Here is a 17,805-nt window from a genome sequence, read left to right on the forward strand (position 1 = left end):
GCTCCATTCCCGCCTGTCAGAGAGTGAACTGTCAATACCTTTGTAGTTTTGTATAGTACTTAGTACTCTCAATTTTATATTTTTCAGAGTGCCGCAAAATTGTTGGAGTACTGTGTACTGCGCTTACAGTATGGAGTAGAAATTGTATTAGCACGACATGGTGAAGAAATAGTAGAAAATCAGATGATGCTCAAGCGACTTGCAGATGTGGTCATTGATATTTATGCCATAACAGCTGTTTTGGCAAGATCCTCCCGATCATATTGCATTGGGTTACCTCATGCTGATCAAGAGGTAAGTACTAATTCATATCCATTATCCACAAGTTAATTCATCTGGAAATGATATACAGGGAATGTAATAATGTTCCCTTTATTAAAGGGTTTGGGGATTATTCTAAATAGACTTGAAAAATTTCCTTCTTCATTATTCTCCCTTCATAAGAGAAAGTGACAAATGAAATGCTATAGACTAGTTGTCAAATTTAATTCTGAGTTGAGCTACATATTATGTACAAATATATATATCATTTAGCATATTGACTAGTCTTAGCACACACAATAATAAAATTCCTGGTATTCCCAGCATATATGCTACTGGAGCTATCATCACATTGTCAGTGCCCCTGGTTGACAAGTAAAATATATAACAGATCGTTATGACATAATTTCTGCTCTAACCATAATGATTATATGCCTTTGGGCTTCGCATGAATCTTGTTGGCATATCATCAAGATTTTCTGTGAGGACTCTCTTTGCATTTTGTCATTTTCATTGTTTAAAATAGAGCCCGTTTCACCCCAGTTCTTAAACAAATCAAGTGCGCATTGCTTGGTAGTGGCAGGATTTTTTCTTGCCAAAACTTCCAGAACAGCTCTGGGTCCAGACAGCCTTCTATCCCAGGGATAAAATACAGTTGGATCATTACCTCTTTCTTAGTGTCGAGGTCATGAAAGCATGAAGCTCTGCCTCCATGCCCTCATATGCACCTTAATGGCATGTATCTTACTCTCTTATTAGAACCCTAGTTGTTCTTAATAGATAGAACACTTCCCTTTTCCTTTCAAGAATCATGCACAATTCTGAAGAGTTTTTCATGTGGGATGTATCTATATGAATTTTCATCTTGCAATTTATCATAGCATTGATATCTTGGCAGGATGATGCGTTGCACTAATTTGCTTTTAATTTTCCTGCATATTTATATTGCTGCAACTGAATTTTTATTGCATCAAGTGTCATATAGACATGCCTGATTGTTGTTTCTTTTTCTTGTTCAGGTTAACCTGCAATGATGTGAAGCATTTGGCTATTATTTTGGCCCATTTTGCCCCCCATTTTGTATCAGCAGAAAAATGAGGGAGTTGAAATACTATGATGTTTCCTTTCACAGCATATTATTCTTATGTTTTCAGATAAATATGGCAGTTACATTTTGTCATGACGCCCATCTCAGGGTTAGAAACAATATAACTGCTATCGAAAGAGGTCCAGTTACCAATAATGATAACAACTATAAAAGTATTGCAAAGCAGGTATTTAACAACCGTGGGTACTTCGCTGCACACCCTCTATCACGAAATTACTAGTCAACTGCAGAAAAAAGGTATGTTTACATAGGTGAAAACTTTACATCAGCATCACTAAACATCTGAATTAATTTCATTAAATATTAAACTCGAAGCAACAAGTACAAACTAAAAGTGCAAAAATAGCTAATAATACACACCTGCATTGACACAATGCATAAAGGGCACTGAAAAATAAGGAACTCTGAAGGAAACAGCTGTTGACTCATGCTGTGTGAACATGCATCTTTGCTGCCTACAGACTGATTGCTATTTCGTGGTTGCAGTAAGACCCTGATCATTCTTTCATTCAGTGCTCAAATTTAAACTGCGTGTTTCTCAAATGCTAATTTTTATGCTCAGTACTTTTTAACATTATTATACACTCACATACGAGTCATTCCATGTCAAATCAAAACACTTTAGCATCCTTTTTCAACCTGACCATCAATTTCAATGAAAGTTGGTGAACATGTTACTTTATGTAAGAAATGAACATGTACAAAATAATAGAGCTCTATATGTAAAAGTTGTTTAGTTACTGCTTGAATACGAAATAGAAAAAGATGAAATTTTACTTGTACTTTTAACAAATGTCATAATTTACAAACCAAGGAACATACCCAACACCTTTTCCTTTGTCATTACATTCACGATAATTGTTTTTATATTATGCTACAATCTCTTATGGTTTTTTTCTCTTATTCCAGCTGTGTGATGAGCATAGGCATTTGGATCATACTGATGGAAAACTGAAACATATAATTTATTGTGTTGAATAACATTACAAAAAAAAAAAATATAGAAAACATTAACATGTGAGTGCGTGTTTGTGAGCAGTGTAAATTTTCATATAGTGACGAAATTACATGTAGAACAGAAGCAGACTTTGTACTGCATTGAAGGTCAGTAACTTCTATAATGTATTTTGACATCCTAAGATACGTTGCTGCAGTGGGCATAGACTCCAAATATACATTTTTTTTAATCCAATCAGGGATGGTCCATGTCAGTGCCTTCATTATCCGTCTCCTCCTCCTTCCACGCTTCACTTTTGTTACCAGATCTTCCAGATGAGGGAGTGTGAATGACAGAACAAATTGTGGGCGCAGCACGCATTCTTACAATCTTTGTGGTAAAAATACTGTCTACTACAGTGGACATCCCTTCCAAACCATTTTGAGGACACAACGTCCTGTCCAGGACATGGTGAAAGTTTCCCCCCTTCCAAACATAAATTCTAAAGACACCCTTGTACCGATAAAAAAAAACCAGTAGTGATCAAAGTCCTCACTTTAAGCTCCTGTCAAGCATTTTATATTACTTTCGTTGTGTGAAGTGAAGTCTTCAGTGGAATGAGGGATGGACTTTAGAGTCTGTTCCAAACTATAAAACTCAAACTTCACTTACTACTGACCTATTTGGTTAGAAAATGATTTAACAGACCTATTGGTAAAGAAGAAAGTAAAATACATTCCAAACGATCTGAAAGTTCTTCAAAGTATTAAAAATGACCAGAAAATGCCGAAAAAAATATAAAAATGACCTATTAGTTCAAAAACTGCAATATAAGAAATTAATTTTTTACGTTGATATTAACATAGAAAGGATTTCTATATTACTAGGCATCGTCCTAATGTGAAAAATAAGACTTTTCATCAACTTCCACCCCTTAGTTATTACAAATAATAAAGGTCCTGCTGTACAGTAAGTTTTGGTGAAGCTGAGTTGCCTGCTCGCTGTACTGTTGACATACATTGCAGTGATTGGAGTTGGCTGGATTTACGATTTTGTCTTAACCCTCAACTGGTATTGCTTTTTACATGTACATTACGATATCTATCCATATGTGTCTATATTGACCCATAGATACCAGTTGAGGGTTAATTAGATAGTGGAATTCTATTAAAAATTGAATAAAATGTAATCTGTTGTGCATTGATATTTATGTACAAAATTTTGAATAATATTCAAATCGTATTTCAATACAGAATTTTAATATAATATTGTAACCATATTTCGAGTGACTATGTTTAAATATAAAGTAGAAATAGCCTGAATGTTTGCGATGCCTTTCAGTTTATGTTATTCACACAGGCAAGGAGATATACTACAGTTGTATGAGCACTTTATAAGTCTGTGATTAAGAAGCTCAACAGACTTATAAAGTGCTCATACATCTGTAGTACATCTCCTTTAATTTTAATGTATTTTATCGATTTTATAAACACTGTAACAAAAACTTGACCAAATATGTATATTTATCATTCAGTAATATATTTGCATGATGAGAGTTAAAAGTTAAATCCTTTGAATTTGAAATAACACTGAATTTATGCTTCTTTTCTAACATCAAAATAAAATTATTTTCCAAAATTCAAGATTTTTTTATTAACCATAAAATTGGATCCCTATTAATATAACGCCACTATTGCTGTCAGCCAAAGGATTCTGGTTTAAAAATTATTTAGTATACAGAGGAAGTTATTGGAGGAATAGAGTAATTTCTCTTGCTGTAATATGCCTAAAATGTAAGAATTCCAATTTTGAAGTACTGTAATTTACATCAACAATAGATTGTTAATGATCTCAAATTTTCAATAGATTGCAAGGTAATATATTGTCAAGTTTGTTGAAAGCGTTCAGTTGTGATAAAAATTGAGCAACACAAGGAGTCTATCACCCACAAAACTATTGTCACAAGAAAGAAAAAATTTAATTCAACATTCATTTTATCTGTCAGTATTTTCAATATGCAGTTGTGTGGGGCACTTGTATCAGCAAATGTGTCATGGAGCATGTGGAACAGATTTTTCAAAGGTTCCTTCAAGATATTAGTGACCCCGAATTTCCAGATGACTGTTCTTTGTGTAAGAACTATTTGAAGTTCTGTATGAGAAGACACTGGATACCATAAGACTCGACATGGGGTAATATTACATGTGACTTTTGTGGCGGATCGAAAGTATGTTGAAGAAAGCAGGAACCAAAAGGGAGAAATCCATTGAGTTGTCTTGTGGTAACAAATATCAACAGGAAGACCATGAAAAATCCTCACTAAAAGCCACTTCAGTAATTAATTTACCCAGATTAGCATACCATTCTTCATAAAGGACACTTTTGTTTCATGGCGAAAGTTGTTTAAATTTTAGAATTGCCACAATTCTTCCACAATTCCTGTACATGAATTTGGTATCTGTGCTGCATGTACTTGGTGCCTAGTCGTAAGCATGATGGGATTATAGTAATGTGAAGGCAAATGCTGGACGACTTTCATGCTGTTCTGTGCATGACATCACCTTCATTACAGGAGCGCTATAGGAAGCATTGGCTTATATCATCCTTTCCCAACCTGTGGTTTGCGAACTCCCAGGGGGTTCGCCAAAACTTTTCCGTAATGGCGGGTTTTCAAGTTTAGGCCTATTATTGTTTCCTTCATTTCTGCGGCATTGTCATAATAATAATAATAATAATAGTAATTATTATTATTATTATTATTAAATTAACCCTATAATGTCCCTTACATATGTGTAACATCGGGAATTTATCACATTATTTCCACAATAAATTAATATTTACCGCGAGTGCCTGATTTACAGTTATGTTACAACGTTAGGAAGGCATTTGATTTCACTGCAATGGAAATTTAGACTGCTAGCTTCTTTGTATTCCAACAATATTAACAACAGTACCGCGACCTGACTAAGGAACGGTTACATGGTGGTCAGGCCTTTGATTTTAGATGTTAATGTGGAATTTCAACAAACTTATGTTTAATTTTGTATTTTCAACAATAGCCTACTTTTCTTTCCTTGTCAGTTGTGTATCAGAATCGTTTCCATTCACATTAAAATGGATAACTGGTTAAAAAGCGGAAGTTTGAGAGGGAAACAGGGTTTAACAAAATCGCAAGTTGGTGTTGTGTCAACAGGTCCTTCAGCTCCTAGCGATGTGAGTCAATCCGACAAAAGTGAACCGTGTGTGAAAAGAAAGTACAATGACGTTCGTTTATATGACGTCATTCCATTTTCGACCAATGAAGTGTAATGAAATTTTGAATTTCAACCAATCACAATCAAATATCGCGATAATTTTTGCAGCTAGATTTATCGATATCAATTTATCGCATGGTCGTTCTTTTGCTTAGTCAGTGCCGCCAACTGTTTCCCCATAAATTGATGAGCATGAATCCATTAAGATGCATATACACGGTTAAACTGTTCTTTCAAGTTTATGCATTCAAGCAATGAATGTAAGATTGATTGCTAATATTAATTAATATATTTACGCAGTGAAGACGATGTCCAAAACGGTGCACCATGTAGACACAAAACCATGCATCTTAATTGAATGTACGTTTTAAACTTGATCATTTCAATATTCTTCCCAGACTGCATGCATATGCGCATGGAAAATTGAACTGTGTGGATGCAGCTTCAGTCCTGTTACACACTACAGCGAGAATGAGTTTGTCGATCTATGGAAAATGATGTCCTGTAGCACGGAGTAACGGTCGAAATAAGGCACAGCTGATATATGGTCCCGCGCCCACAGGTAACTAACCTAATTGTAACCTATAGAATCTGTATTACGTGAATGAAATTAAACAATTAATAGAAAGTCAGATGTTCAAATTTATGTAACATAAGCGCATATCAAACCCAAAGACACAAACTGCCTTCTGTATGGCGTAATAAAATACGTGTTTAATTATCTATACAGAGATGGCTTCACTGTTTAGCAACATATGTCTCGCTGTAGTGTGAATACATAAGCATTGCTATATAACTGTTTCCAAAGAATATTGCATAGTTCTTAGTTCTCAGTGTAGTGTGTAATGTAACGACGAAGTACTAAATAAAGTGTGAAATTCTACTTCCACATCTTCATCTTCTAATTCCGTGTCCACTGTAGGCTAACTGAAAAAAAAAAATACACTACTTCATTCAGATTTGAGGACTGCGTTTTCAACAATTCTTCATTTAATTAATGTATTAATCAGGTTATTTGTAAATTATATTATAAAATGTTTAAATTATTTAAATTATATTATGATTTCAGTAGATAATGAAAGCGTATTTCTGTTACAATAATAAGAGAATAGCGCAGTACATCCTAGATCATATATGTAACAGATATGTCGGGCTTATAGGCTTTGAGGTTAACAACTTTTGTCAGGTTTACTACGTTGCCACCTAGTTGGTACACTAGGAGTCACGTCATAATTCCAATTTGAATTGCATTAGCGACTGTGCTGCCATCTCGTGTTCGTTTACGGCGGGCGGCGATCCTGGCGGTCGTTCTCTTCAAGTGCTGGCGATTTTAACGTAGCGAGGAGTTATCTGTTACATATATGATCTAGGAGTACATGTAATTAACATTGTTAAAACTGTATTTCGCTTTTCGCAATTGGCATTACTGAATAACATCCAATTTCTTTATTGCAGTAATCAATATTCAATCTAAAGGTACGGTCACTCGTCGCTACTTTTGCTGCACAACTTTTGTACTGCAGCTGCAAAAGTTGCGTGTCGTGTTCACACGTAAGCCAAAAGTAGCGCCCTGCACGCTACTTTTCGTGCTGCGCAACCCTAGTGCTGCAAAAGTTGCAACTGGAGGTTGCGAGTCTGTTCACACACAAGGCGCTACTTTTACAGCCGCAGTCATGCTGCAAGTTTCCATCTCCGTGTTGATTTCTCAATATAGGTACATTTTGTGCTTATGTTCGCATTATTAAGAAACACATGCGAAAGCTTACTTATCTATTATTTGCTTTTCTGTCCTAACTAGTATTCAGAAATTGACATTATTTTTACTATGAAGCTTTTAAAACCTCCTATATACTTAAATGATAACCAACAGCATATTCACGTAATCAATGTTGTAACCCTCCTGTTTGAAACTACGTTACGGAAAATTTAAAAAATGAATTATATCGTCAGCAAATATGCTCAGTCTGTGTTGTACATTTAACAACAATTACAAATAATTTATTTTCATCACATCTAATATTAAAATATATCCAAACAATAAAAGTATAATTGGCACATTTGGGTGGCAACACTGGTCGCAACCGCAGCAAAAGTTTCAACAAAACCAATATCAAAAATGCTGCGGCTGCAACCCTGAGTAGGGATGGGCGAAAAATAACGTAGCAGTTACTTTGTAACAGTTACTTAATTGTAACGGTTACAAAAATAACTTGGACACGAAATAACTAGTTACTCGCTGTTACACTGTTACTTTCGTCTGGATTTATAACTTCTGCAAAAGAAACTAGTTAAAATAACGTCATTACGTAGTATTCAACCGGTCCACGAGATAGCGCGGCATTACTAATGTGTTTCACCATCTGGTTGCAAAAATATCAACTAAGTCCGTTCCCTAAAGCACAGTACTCAGAGCACGGTTTTGATCAGAGCTGAAAATATGATATTTCACAATGTTACTGTTATTAAAACTGTAAGAAAATGTATTAAAAAGGGCTATTCTCTTAATAAAATATTTCCACCAGAAGTGGAATGTGTATATGCAAGCTAAACCATCACAAAAGTTAGTCATGATGAATAAATCAATTTAGTTTGTTATATATCATAAGCTATTGATGTCCTTCGTAATAATACTTAAAATACTTAAAATAAACTATTATTGCATGATTTGTCGCATTAGGGGCCTACTAATTTCATAGGTGGATCTAGCCTTTCAATATCATGGGGGGGGGGGGGAGAAAATTGGAGCTTGTTTATATAGGTACCGATAAAACTACTTTAAATAATTTCTTAGACTTTGTCTACACTTCTATAAAGTCGTCATATCTTATCCTTTTACAATGCTTTCATGGGCGTAAGCAATTGGGTAGGTCATGGAGAGGCTTTGGCTTCCTAAATCTCAAAAGAAAATTAAAAAAATATATGTTAGCACTGAATAAATACAAAAAGTAAACTGATAACAAGGTACATTTTAGAAAACCTGTCTAATATTAAAATGAAACTATGCGACACAAATCCATACTATTCAGTTACTATCCCCCCCCCCCCGTTCTGAAGTCACCAACATTGTACCATAGCCAGGGATGTGCTGGAGGGCACTCGCAAAGGCTCGCGCGAGCCCTTTGTTAAATATTTATATTGGTTCCAAGATCTTTGTTAAAATAACTCGCAAGGAAAAATCAATCAAACGCATTTTTCTAATTTAGGTAATGAGCTATTATTCTGCATTCTGCTAAAGCGATCGATTGAAAATACAGAAATTTAGTGGCTTTTGCACTGCTTGTTGGAGACTCCATACAGCTTATTATGATTTCCGAGATTTCGTGGATAATTTAATAGGAAAAAATTGCCCTTTTGTCATTCACTACAGCCAAAGCCAAAATAAATCACGAATTACATCACCATTAGCAGTGCGGAAGCTGTAAAAGACTTCAGTGTAATGAATGACATTGTCACTTGTGAAAGAAGTAGCTTACAATCTTCCACTTGCCCAGTTTAATGACAATTAAACTATCGGCAAATCTATGAAATAAGGTACAGGTTCCAGTTTGTGCTATTCTGTTTGAGAAATCATCGCATCGGTGGAGCAATTTTGAAGATCAAGAGTTATTTATTATGATTAGTATTATTATTATTATTAGTGTTATTATTATTATTATTATTATTATTATTATTATTATTATTATTATTTTGTTCGCGATACCCCATTAATAGCTGTGCGGATACTAAGGTGGCCGCGGACCTCTGGTTGAAAATCACTGACCTACGCTATATGCGTATTTATTATAATAAATAAATTCATAATATATATAATATTTGAGGTATAATATGATTCATGATTGTGTTTGTTAAATAACAGTCGGTTCTGTGGCGTATTGATGATGATGATTATTATTATTACTATTATTATTATTACTATTATTATTATTATTATTATTATTATTATTTTGTTCGCGATCCCCCATTAATAGCTGTGCGGATACTCAGGTGGCCGCGGACCTCTGGTTGAAAATCACTGATCTAAGCTATATGCGTATTTATTATAATAAATAAAGTCATAATGTACATAATATTTGAGGTATATTATGATTCATGATTGTGTTTGTTAAATAACAGTCGGTTCTGTGGCGTATTGATAATGATGATGATGATGATTATTATTATTATTATTATTATTATTATTATTATTATTATTATTATTATTTTGTTCGCGATCCCCCATTAATAGCTGTGCGGATACTCAGGTGGCCGCGGACCTCTGGTTGGAAATCACTGATCTACGCTATATGCGTATTTATTATAATAAATAAATTCATAATGTAAATAATATTTTAGGTATAATATGATTCATGATTGTGTTTGTTAAATAACGTCGGTTATGTGGCGTATTGATGATGATGATGATGATGATGATTATTATTATTATTATTATTATTATTATTATTATTATTATTATTATTATTATTATTATTATTATTATGTGTTTGTTACGAGTGTTGAAATCTTCACTGCTGTCCTTTCTGTTAATATTTTTACTTTTGAAGTTCAATCAAACCAATATTTTATGGTACTGTATTTCTGCTACAAAATAATGTACTTGTCAACGTTTTCAATCATTATGTAAGTTATTTAACAGTAAGTTATTTAACATTCAAATATAACTTGTTCGTGGGTAACTAACTGCTTCTATGCCTCTGCTATAGTGAGGATCACGTAAGTTCAGTTCCCAAACAGCAAATATTTCCGCCTTGTCAGTGTTGCCAACTGTTACCAGATATCACCACATGTAGTAAAATCACGATCCTATATACTGAATGACTTCTTTACGCACCGTACTTTACCTTAATGTTGGAAGGTTATTCTAAATAGTTTCAATAATAATGAGAAATGTATTGCTATGTTCTATTCTTTTATTCCTTTACATTATTATTAGCATTAATAGGTTACTAGACGTAAATATACAACAAAGTATAGTATATAATATTCAAGAATCAAATCTGTTCCAAGACCAATTAAATTATTGTCACTTCACTTCAAAGATTCCAGCGTACATATACTGTACTTCCTAAAGGTAGATAAATTAATAACCAATTGACTTTTGGTTGGAATTCGAATGAACTTCTGATTATCTTTTGAAATTAGTAAGGAAATGGATAATACAACTAGGCTAAAACTGAAATAATAATAAATCAACTTACAAAAATAATTTTGGTCCTTAAAAGCCATAAGTAATTTCACTTCTAGATACCTTTTTAAAGATTTCATTTGTTTGTAAATTGCTTAATAATGCTACACTTACACTTATTATTTCTGCAACTCCACGTCTGTCATTGAAAAAATGTATGATACATAACTGTGAAGTCTCTTTTTGGCTCTTGTGTCCTAAATTTAAATAAGAAAAAGCAAATGATTCAAGAAATGTGAGCTGGTGAAAATTAAATACTCAATTAATAAAATAATTACTACCAAAAGAATATTTTATTAATTCTATACAAAAGATGGATTACACAGAACAGATGGCCAGAAATCATAGATTTATACACAACATACAGCATGAAACGATTATCAAAAAATGCTTTTTGTACACAATAACATCTTTCAAACGAAGTGAAATAGCCAATAAGTTCAATAAATATTATGCTAATAAGTAATAACTATAATTAATAATTATCTACAAGCTGTAAAAAGGAATAAAATAGTATATTGTTGAAATTAGGGGGTTATGGTTTATTACGTGTATTTATAATTTTAATTACTTTTTCTACATTTAATTATATTTTAATTTCTATTAGATTAGTTGGTGGTGTGGTTGTTAGTTTTATCTGTGTACGTCAGACTATTAAGGAAAAACTGAAAGAAATATTAAATCCACTATCTACTTTATATAACAATATTTAATCAAGAACTGAATATTACTATTAATTTAATAACATAAGACCCAAAACATCTCCAAGTCCAGACAATACACATGCTGATTTTCTTAAACATGTTGGCAAACAAGCAAACTCACTACTTTTATCTTGTAATCTCATCTAAAATACAATATCTGTCTGGAGAAAATCTATCATAACATCAATTTTGAAAAGCAATTATTCAACTAATATATTTTCGAGTTATCGACAGATACCACTTACTAGTATGATAGCCAAAATTATGGAAGAGATGATTTCATAGATTGAATTGGTTCCTGGAATCTAGTAACTAACTTTCATTTTATTGGGTTGACTTTAGAGAATTGCATTCAACAAATGGACAGATTTTAAATTTTAGTCAAGATATTAAAGATATTTTAAACAGAAAACAAAACAACTTAACAATTTTAATTTATTTTCAAGGATCATATGGCTCTGTAGATATAAATCACTTAAGAAATTGCAAACTTAGGGTGTCCATGATAAAGTGTTACACTGGGTCAGTGACTTGATTATTTGATTCATTGTCACAAATATGTAAATAGAGACAGATTCATCTGGGCTTCCCACATTGTTGATTTCAGGAATACATTTTCCAATATTAATGTCGATAGTCTAACTAAAGAAATAGATCTTATGATAATCTCATCATTTGCAGATAATATGGTTGTCTAGAACAAAAAATCACAGTCCACAAATATTAATAAACTGAGCCAAAATCCCAACAGACTTTTTGACTCTACTTGGAGAAATCAAACTTGCTCAATTAAGGGAAACTTTACTAATAAAACACAATCCCAAGTTATTTCAAAATGAATAGTATATAAGTTAACTTTAACAGATGATGTTAAGAAATGTGATACTTCTCCAGACATTTTAAAAATCATTAGAAACGATAAATGATCTGGTCAGTGAGTGACTACATACAGTATTTTTTATAGATGGATCCTGTTTACCAAGCCATAGATGTAGTGGTGTTGTAGTACAATACCAGTATATTCCCTTTTACAGGGAATTATATTCAAACACTTGTTTGCCCCATTTTAACCGTGACAACGCTTTTTAGCTTTTTAAACATTCTGGTTATTGTATTGTGTTTGTGTTTAGTGAAAGATTTTAGATAAGGGCGCAAATAGCCATAGTAGCTGACGCGCCCTTTTTAAACGCCACTAACTAACTAACTAACTAACTAACTAACTAACTTCAAACACTGACTAATTTTGATAGTGAAAATTTAGATACACTTTTAAGCTTACAAAATCTCCAGTATCGACTTCATAAATCTGAGAAGGCTGTCATACTATCAGATTCAAAATCAGATGTTCTTGCTGCAGTAATGGACGTAACAGCATGAAATCTCAATATTTTACAGTGTTTTAATATTTTAAGCAAAATGGTCGAATTACATCGACGACTGGTACTTCCGTGGATCCATGAACTTTATGGAGTGGGAGGTAATGAGGTAGCTGAAAGGTAGCAAAATTACTGTAAGGTTATCTATACCTGCATCTTACCACACTGTTAAAAGAATAACAAGATCAGAACATGACAATGTGGTAACAAAAATCGGAATGATTCTAAAGCAAATGAAAAAATTGCAATAGGCCATCCGGCGTCTGCTCCACGATGGAGGAAAATCCTCAGAAGAAACCAACTAATCAGACCAAATGGGGGATCCAAACTACCCTCGAGTGCAGCTCTGAATTTGCAGGCCAACGAGTCTACCGACTAAGCTACATTGGTGGCTCCACTAAAAATATGAAGTACATGGCACTCAGATTATTAAATTGACAAACCTAAACAATTATTCATCAGTTAAGCTATAAAATATAATACATAGCAAGCAAGTTAATTCAATTTAAAAGTATAAACAATTCAATCAGTTGAAATATACAGAAACTGATAATAAATATCATGCAAATTACTTCACATTACAAGCATAAACAATTCATCACTTGTGGTATACAGCCTACTATTTAATTTACAGCACATACAATTCATCAGTTAAGCTATAGACCTACAGTCTACTATTCAATTTACAGCATATATAATTCATCAATTAAGCGAAACAAAAATATAGTACAATACATAGTAAAAATAATACACCTAATTTAATAACTGAACTTCTATGAAAATCTACAGTGGCAGTACTCATATTATCACAGGCCATGATTGTCTCAAATATTTACAAAGAACTGATATTTCAGAATCTCCCCATGCCATTTCTGAAATCTCAATGAAGATATGGATCATTGTCTTGACTGTTTAACTTTACACAGCTTTCAATCATCTGGTTAAATATTGGAGTGCAAGATAACAAATGACATCAACTGCTGAACACTTGGTATCAATCAACCAACAACTTCATTACATTAAAGGGGAAAAAAAACTGAAAGAATTAATTGTATATAGACACAACACATAAGACAAGGCCGCTTCAGAACAGTAATTGGCAAGGCTCTGTTGTTTTAGGATTCTTATGTAGATTCAATTTCACCTGAAAGAAAAAAGTAGCATCTATAAGTAGTAGTAGTAGTAGTAGTAGTAGTAGTAGTAGTAGTAGTAGTAGTAGTAGTAGTAGTAGTAGTAAAGATAATAATAATAATAATAATAATAATAATAATAATAATAATAATAATAATAATAATAATAATAATAATGACTGTAAAGTATGGAAATTAATATTGCAATGTAATATCAAAAGGTGATTTCACACCATCAACTCTTATCATTTAGTACAACAAATCTATTATATTCAGTTGCAATCACCAGTAGCTGTTCTTTCCTCCATTTTGTTGTTGGCTGATTTTTCACAAGTCTGCTATGATATGCAGCACTATCCATGACAATAACGCATTGCCCTAATGTTCTCAGGTCAACAACTGTGTTTGCACCCACTTCTCAACTACAGGGCTATTCATAGCACTATGGTAGTCCTGACTTTTCTTTCAATTGCATGAAAAAATTAAATCAGCACCTGCAATAAAAATTATACCTGGGCATATAATTACGTCACATGAATTCACAGCATTTAAATAAAGAAAATAAAACATAACATAACATAACATGACATGACATGAGATCCTCTTTGGTGAAAGGCTTTCCCACGTTTTTATTTAGTCACCAATTTTTATATTTTTGTACCCTGATTTAAAAAATTACTCTTGCCAAATTTATGTAAAATATAAATCAATATAACTTACCGAGTATAAATCCACCTTTCGTTCTGGCATCTAATCTTCTACCCTCATTTGTTGGTCTATGAATAACACCATTCATGTCACTGGAAACTTCACCTGGTTTATTTCATGAATAAGTGGGTGATCATACTTAAAAAAACAGAGAGAGAAAAGCAATTCACATTGACACTCTAAGAGACACAAAAATTTTAAAGACAGGAAAACCGTTCAAGAATTTTATAACTAACCTCTAGTTATAATATGAAACTATTAATTGCAAAACATGTTGTTCCCACCTGAATTCATTACTAGTAGCCTATATTAATTGCAATTTCATATTCCACATAAGTGTTAATCTATTTGTTAGTAAAAAATTCAATCACTCAATGTCTCACAATACATTGAAATTTACCATTCATAAAAATCCAAGTCTCATCCAAGAATACTACGGGTTTAGGGTTCTCACGCTCCACATTTCTCATATATTCTCTTAAAAACGAATAACATCACTTTCTCATACATGTGTATAAGGATCCCCTTTGCTCCATAGAAATTTCATCTCTTTCAAAATTTTTTTCACCGATGATAAGGATACTCTAAATAAATATGTTTCATAATCATCATTCATATGTTCCAGAACTTTTGCTGCTGTTAGTACTTCCCCTGTAACAGTAAATGAAAATTATGCCATATTTTTATACATAGGCCTATGACTAATATCAGAATTACATTGCATAAATCAACACAATAATTCCTGTAACTTCCCTACCTTTATGTAACTTGTCATAAATAAATCTCGCAATTGCATCTTTCGTAAAATCATCAGCATCAGTCACTGGATGTTTACGTAGTCTATGTTTTCCTGGTGTCACGAGTGGGGTCCCCTTGTGTGAATTTATCACTTTCGTGGCTGTAGTTAAGCCAAGCTGTAATAACAAACAATAACATAATACTTCTAAAAATTGTTATATCATAAAATTCATGCATAATACCAACATTTACAGCTATATGAATAGAAAATGATCAACATGTTAGGTTGGGTCTACGATAGGTTTAAGTAGGCTAATATTTAGGTAATTCTCCAGAAAAGCTACACCAAAGAAGGCATAATTTTATTTTGTTTAATTGATTTCTGTGATATTTACATAGTGATGAACACGTGGTTTTAGTGCACAGCCACAAATACTTTCAGCACAAAAATCCTTTGACACTTACCTGTATATTCTAATGCATTGTTGTAGTCCCTCCCTCAAACTTGTTACTAATTACCAATATAACATGCGAGAGGTCCAGGACGAAGAGAAATGGTTAGTTTCCCAGTAGTGCGTCCTCGTCCTCTCGAGTGTTATATCTTAACAAGTACTTTGGGTGGGGTAGCTTTTCTGAAGAAACACCATATTTAATATTACTTAGACCAGTCATGAATAAATTATTCAGCCAGAGTCAACGTTCCTATGCTTGATAGAGTATGTTATATAGTTATTATATAAAACTGAATTATTTTTAAGCACCATAACAGGCCAACATTCATGTAATATTTGCTGCAATATCAAGTTAATAATTACAATATGACTTGTATTTTCTTCGGCCGATGTGGCATGTAAATTGTGATCTGAACGGTTAATTTAATACCAAAAGAGAAAACTGGAAATTTACTTTCGTGCTGTTTGATTACTTGTTCGTCTAATTTGTAAATGTATTTAAGCTATCACCTACTGCAGTATTACAGTATCTTAAATGTATTTAGTTTGGCAATATGAAAATCACTGACTTGATTAAACATTAGGCCTAACCTAAAAATTTGTTTTGTTTGACCACAATCATGAAATTATTAGTGCAAACTCCTAAAACTGAATACCACTTTGAAATGTATGCTTAAGAATACTTACTCCTAATAATTGTCCTATTCTGGTTGTAATTGCTGTCTCCGTTAGCATAATTCCTTCTTCATTATCTTCTTTCTTCAACTCATTATATACGTGAACTACAGATTTCTGAAGCGTACTCTGAATGCCACACATTTTCTTCCTTGGAGGAGTCACTGCAACACTATTTCATTTTTTTGACATAGTAATAAAAATCTAAACACGAAAGAAATTCATTAAAATTTGAAATAATATTTCTATCCATTACCCACGTGCATTATCACGCCCAAGTATATTATATTCATTCGTACTTATCTGACTATTCTTGAATTATAACCACAACGCAACACAAAACATAACTATTATGTATTAATATTAATACTAATATTAATTAATTATTAATAAGTTCGAATTTCACTATCTTCCAGTAACCGGCTGAGAAATCTAGTACAATTTTAATTTCATGGAACTCCAGTACCGGCAAATATTGTCGATATTTGCCTCAGCTGCCAACATACCGGTTACAAAATCACTACCATTTATAGTATTTGTCAGTATCGAAATTCGAAACGAAGTTGGCAAAAGAAAATTCAACCTTCAAACTAGAAAATCACCATAATCCACTAGCATTTGTAGTAATGGGGGAAAAATGGTTAGGTTTCACCCTTAGGGTATCAAGTTACCTGGTCTTCCCTATAGTTATTTAACCGTATAAGTGATTTAACATTCAAATATAACTTGTTCGTGGATAACTAACTGCTTCTGTGCCTCTGCTAGTTATTTAACCGTTAAATATAACTTCTGCTATTTTGTCTCCGGCAGGAAATTGTAACCGTTACTTATAACCGTTATTTATAACTACTGAACAAAAGTAACGGAGACAGTTATAACAGTTACAAGAAAATAACCGTTTGTCACATCCCTAACCCTGAGAACCCCGTTCTCACGTCGCTACTTTTAAGCTGCGCGCAGCATGAAAAAGTAGTGGGCAGCAGGTTCGGCAGCCGCTACTTTTCGGGTTGCACCGTTGTTCACACGTCGCAGTACGAGAGTTGCGCAGTTTTTTGTACTGCATCGCTGCAAAAGTAGCGACGTGTGACCGTACCTTAAACTTCACAATTAATAGGTTAAGTATTCGTAAATATACAATTATTAACAATTTGTGAGCGAATTTTAGGGATATATTATTTATATTTTTATTTTATTCACGAAATAGTCCTAATAAATGTCACTTGTGACATTACTACAGATAATTACATTAGGTTTGGATTTTCATATATAGGTGACAAGGA

At 33.0% G+C, this 17,805-nt stretch overlaps 1 protein-coding gene and 1 long non-coding RNA gene across 3 annotated transcripts in view; one reads left to right on the forward strand and one right to left on the reverse strand.

Moving 5' to 3' along the window:
- The window catches only part of LOC138708204 (complex I assembly factor ACAD9, mitochondrial-like), a 34,217-nt gene extending 31,664 nt beyond the window's left edge, over window positions 1-2,553 (forward strand). For both annotated transcript variants that reach the window (XM_069838516.1, XM_069838515.1), the window contains exons 9-11: window positions 88-294; window positions 1,416-1,606; window positions 2,279-2,553. In XM_069838516.1, the coding sequence (XP_069694617.1) occupies window positions 88-294; window positions 1,416-1,589 (381 nt within the window). In that variant the 3' untranslated portion in view covers window positions 1,590-1,606; window positions 2,279-2,553. The remainder of the gene's footprint in view (window positions 1-87; window positions 295-1,415; window positions 1,607-2,278) is intronic.
- A 7,896-nt stretch (window positions 2,554-10,449) lies between these two features.
- On the reverse strand, window positions 10,450-17,262 carry LOC138708205 (uncharacterized). Its single transcript, XR_011334623.1, has 6 exons — window positions 16,538-17,262; window positions 15,418-15,574; window positions 15,061-15,311; window positions 14,673-14,798; window positions 14,239-14,446; window positions 10,450-13,966 (listed from the first exon to the last, which is right to left on the reverse strand). It is a non-coding gene; the product is annotated as an uncharacterized lncRNA (long non-coding RNA).
- Between the last annotated feature and the right edge of the window lie 543 nt (window positions 17,263-17,805).

The sequence above is a fragment of the Periplaneta americana genome, chromosome 10 (genome assembly GCF_040183065.1).
Source record: "Periplaneta americana isolate PAMFEO1 chromosome 10, P.americana_PAMFEO1_priV1, whole genome shotgun sequence".
Lineage (NCBI taxonomy): Eukaryota > Metazoa > Arthropoda > Insecta > Blattodea > Blattidae > Periplaneta > Periplaneta americana.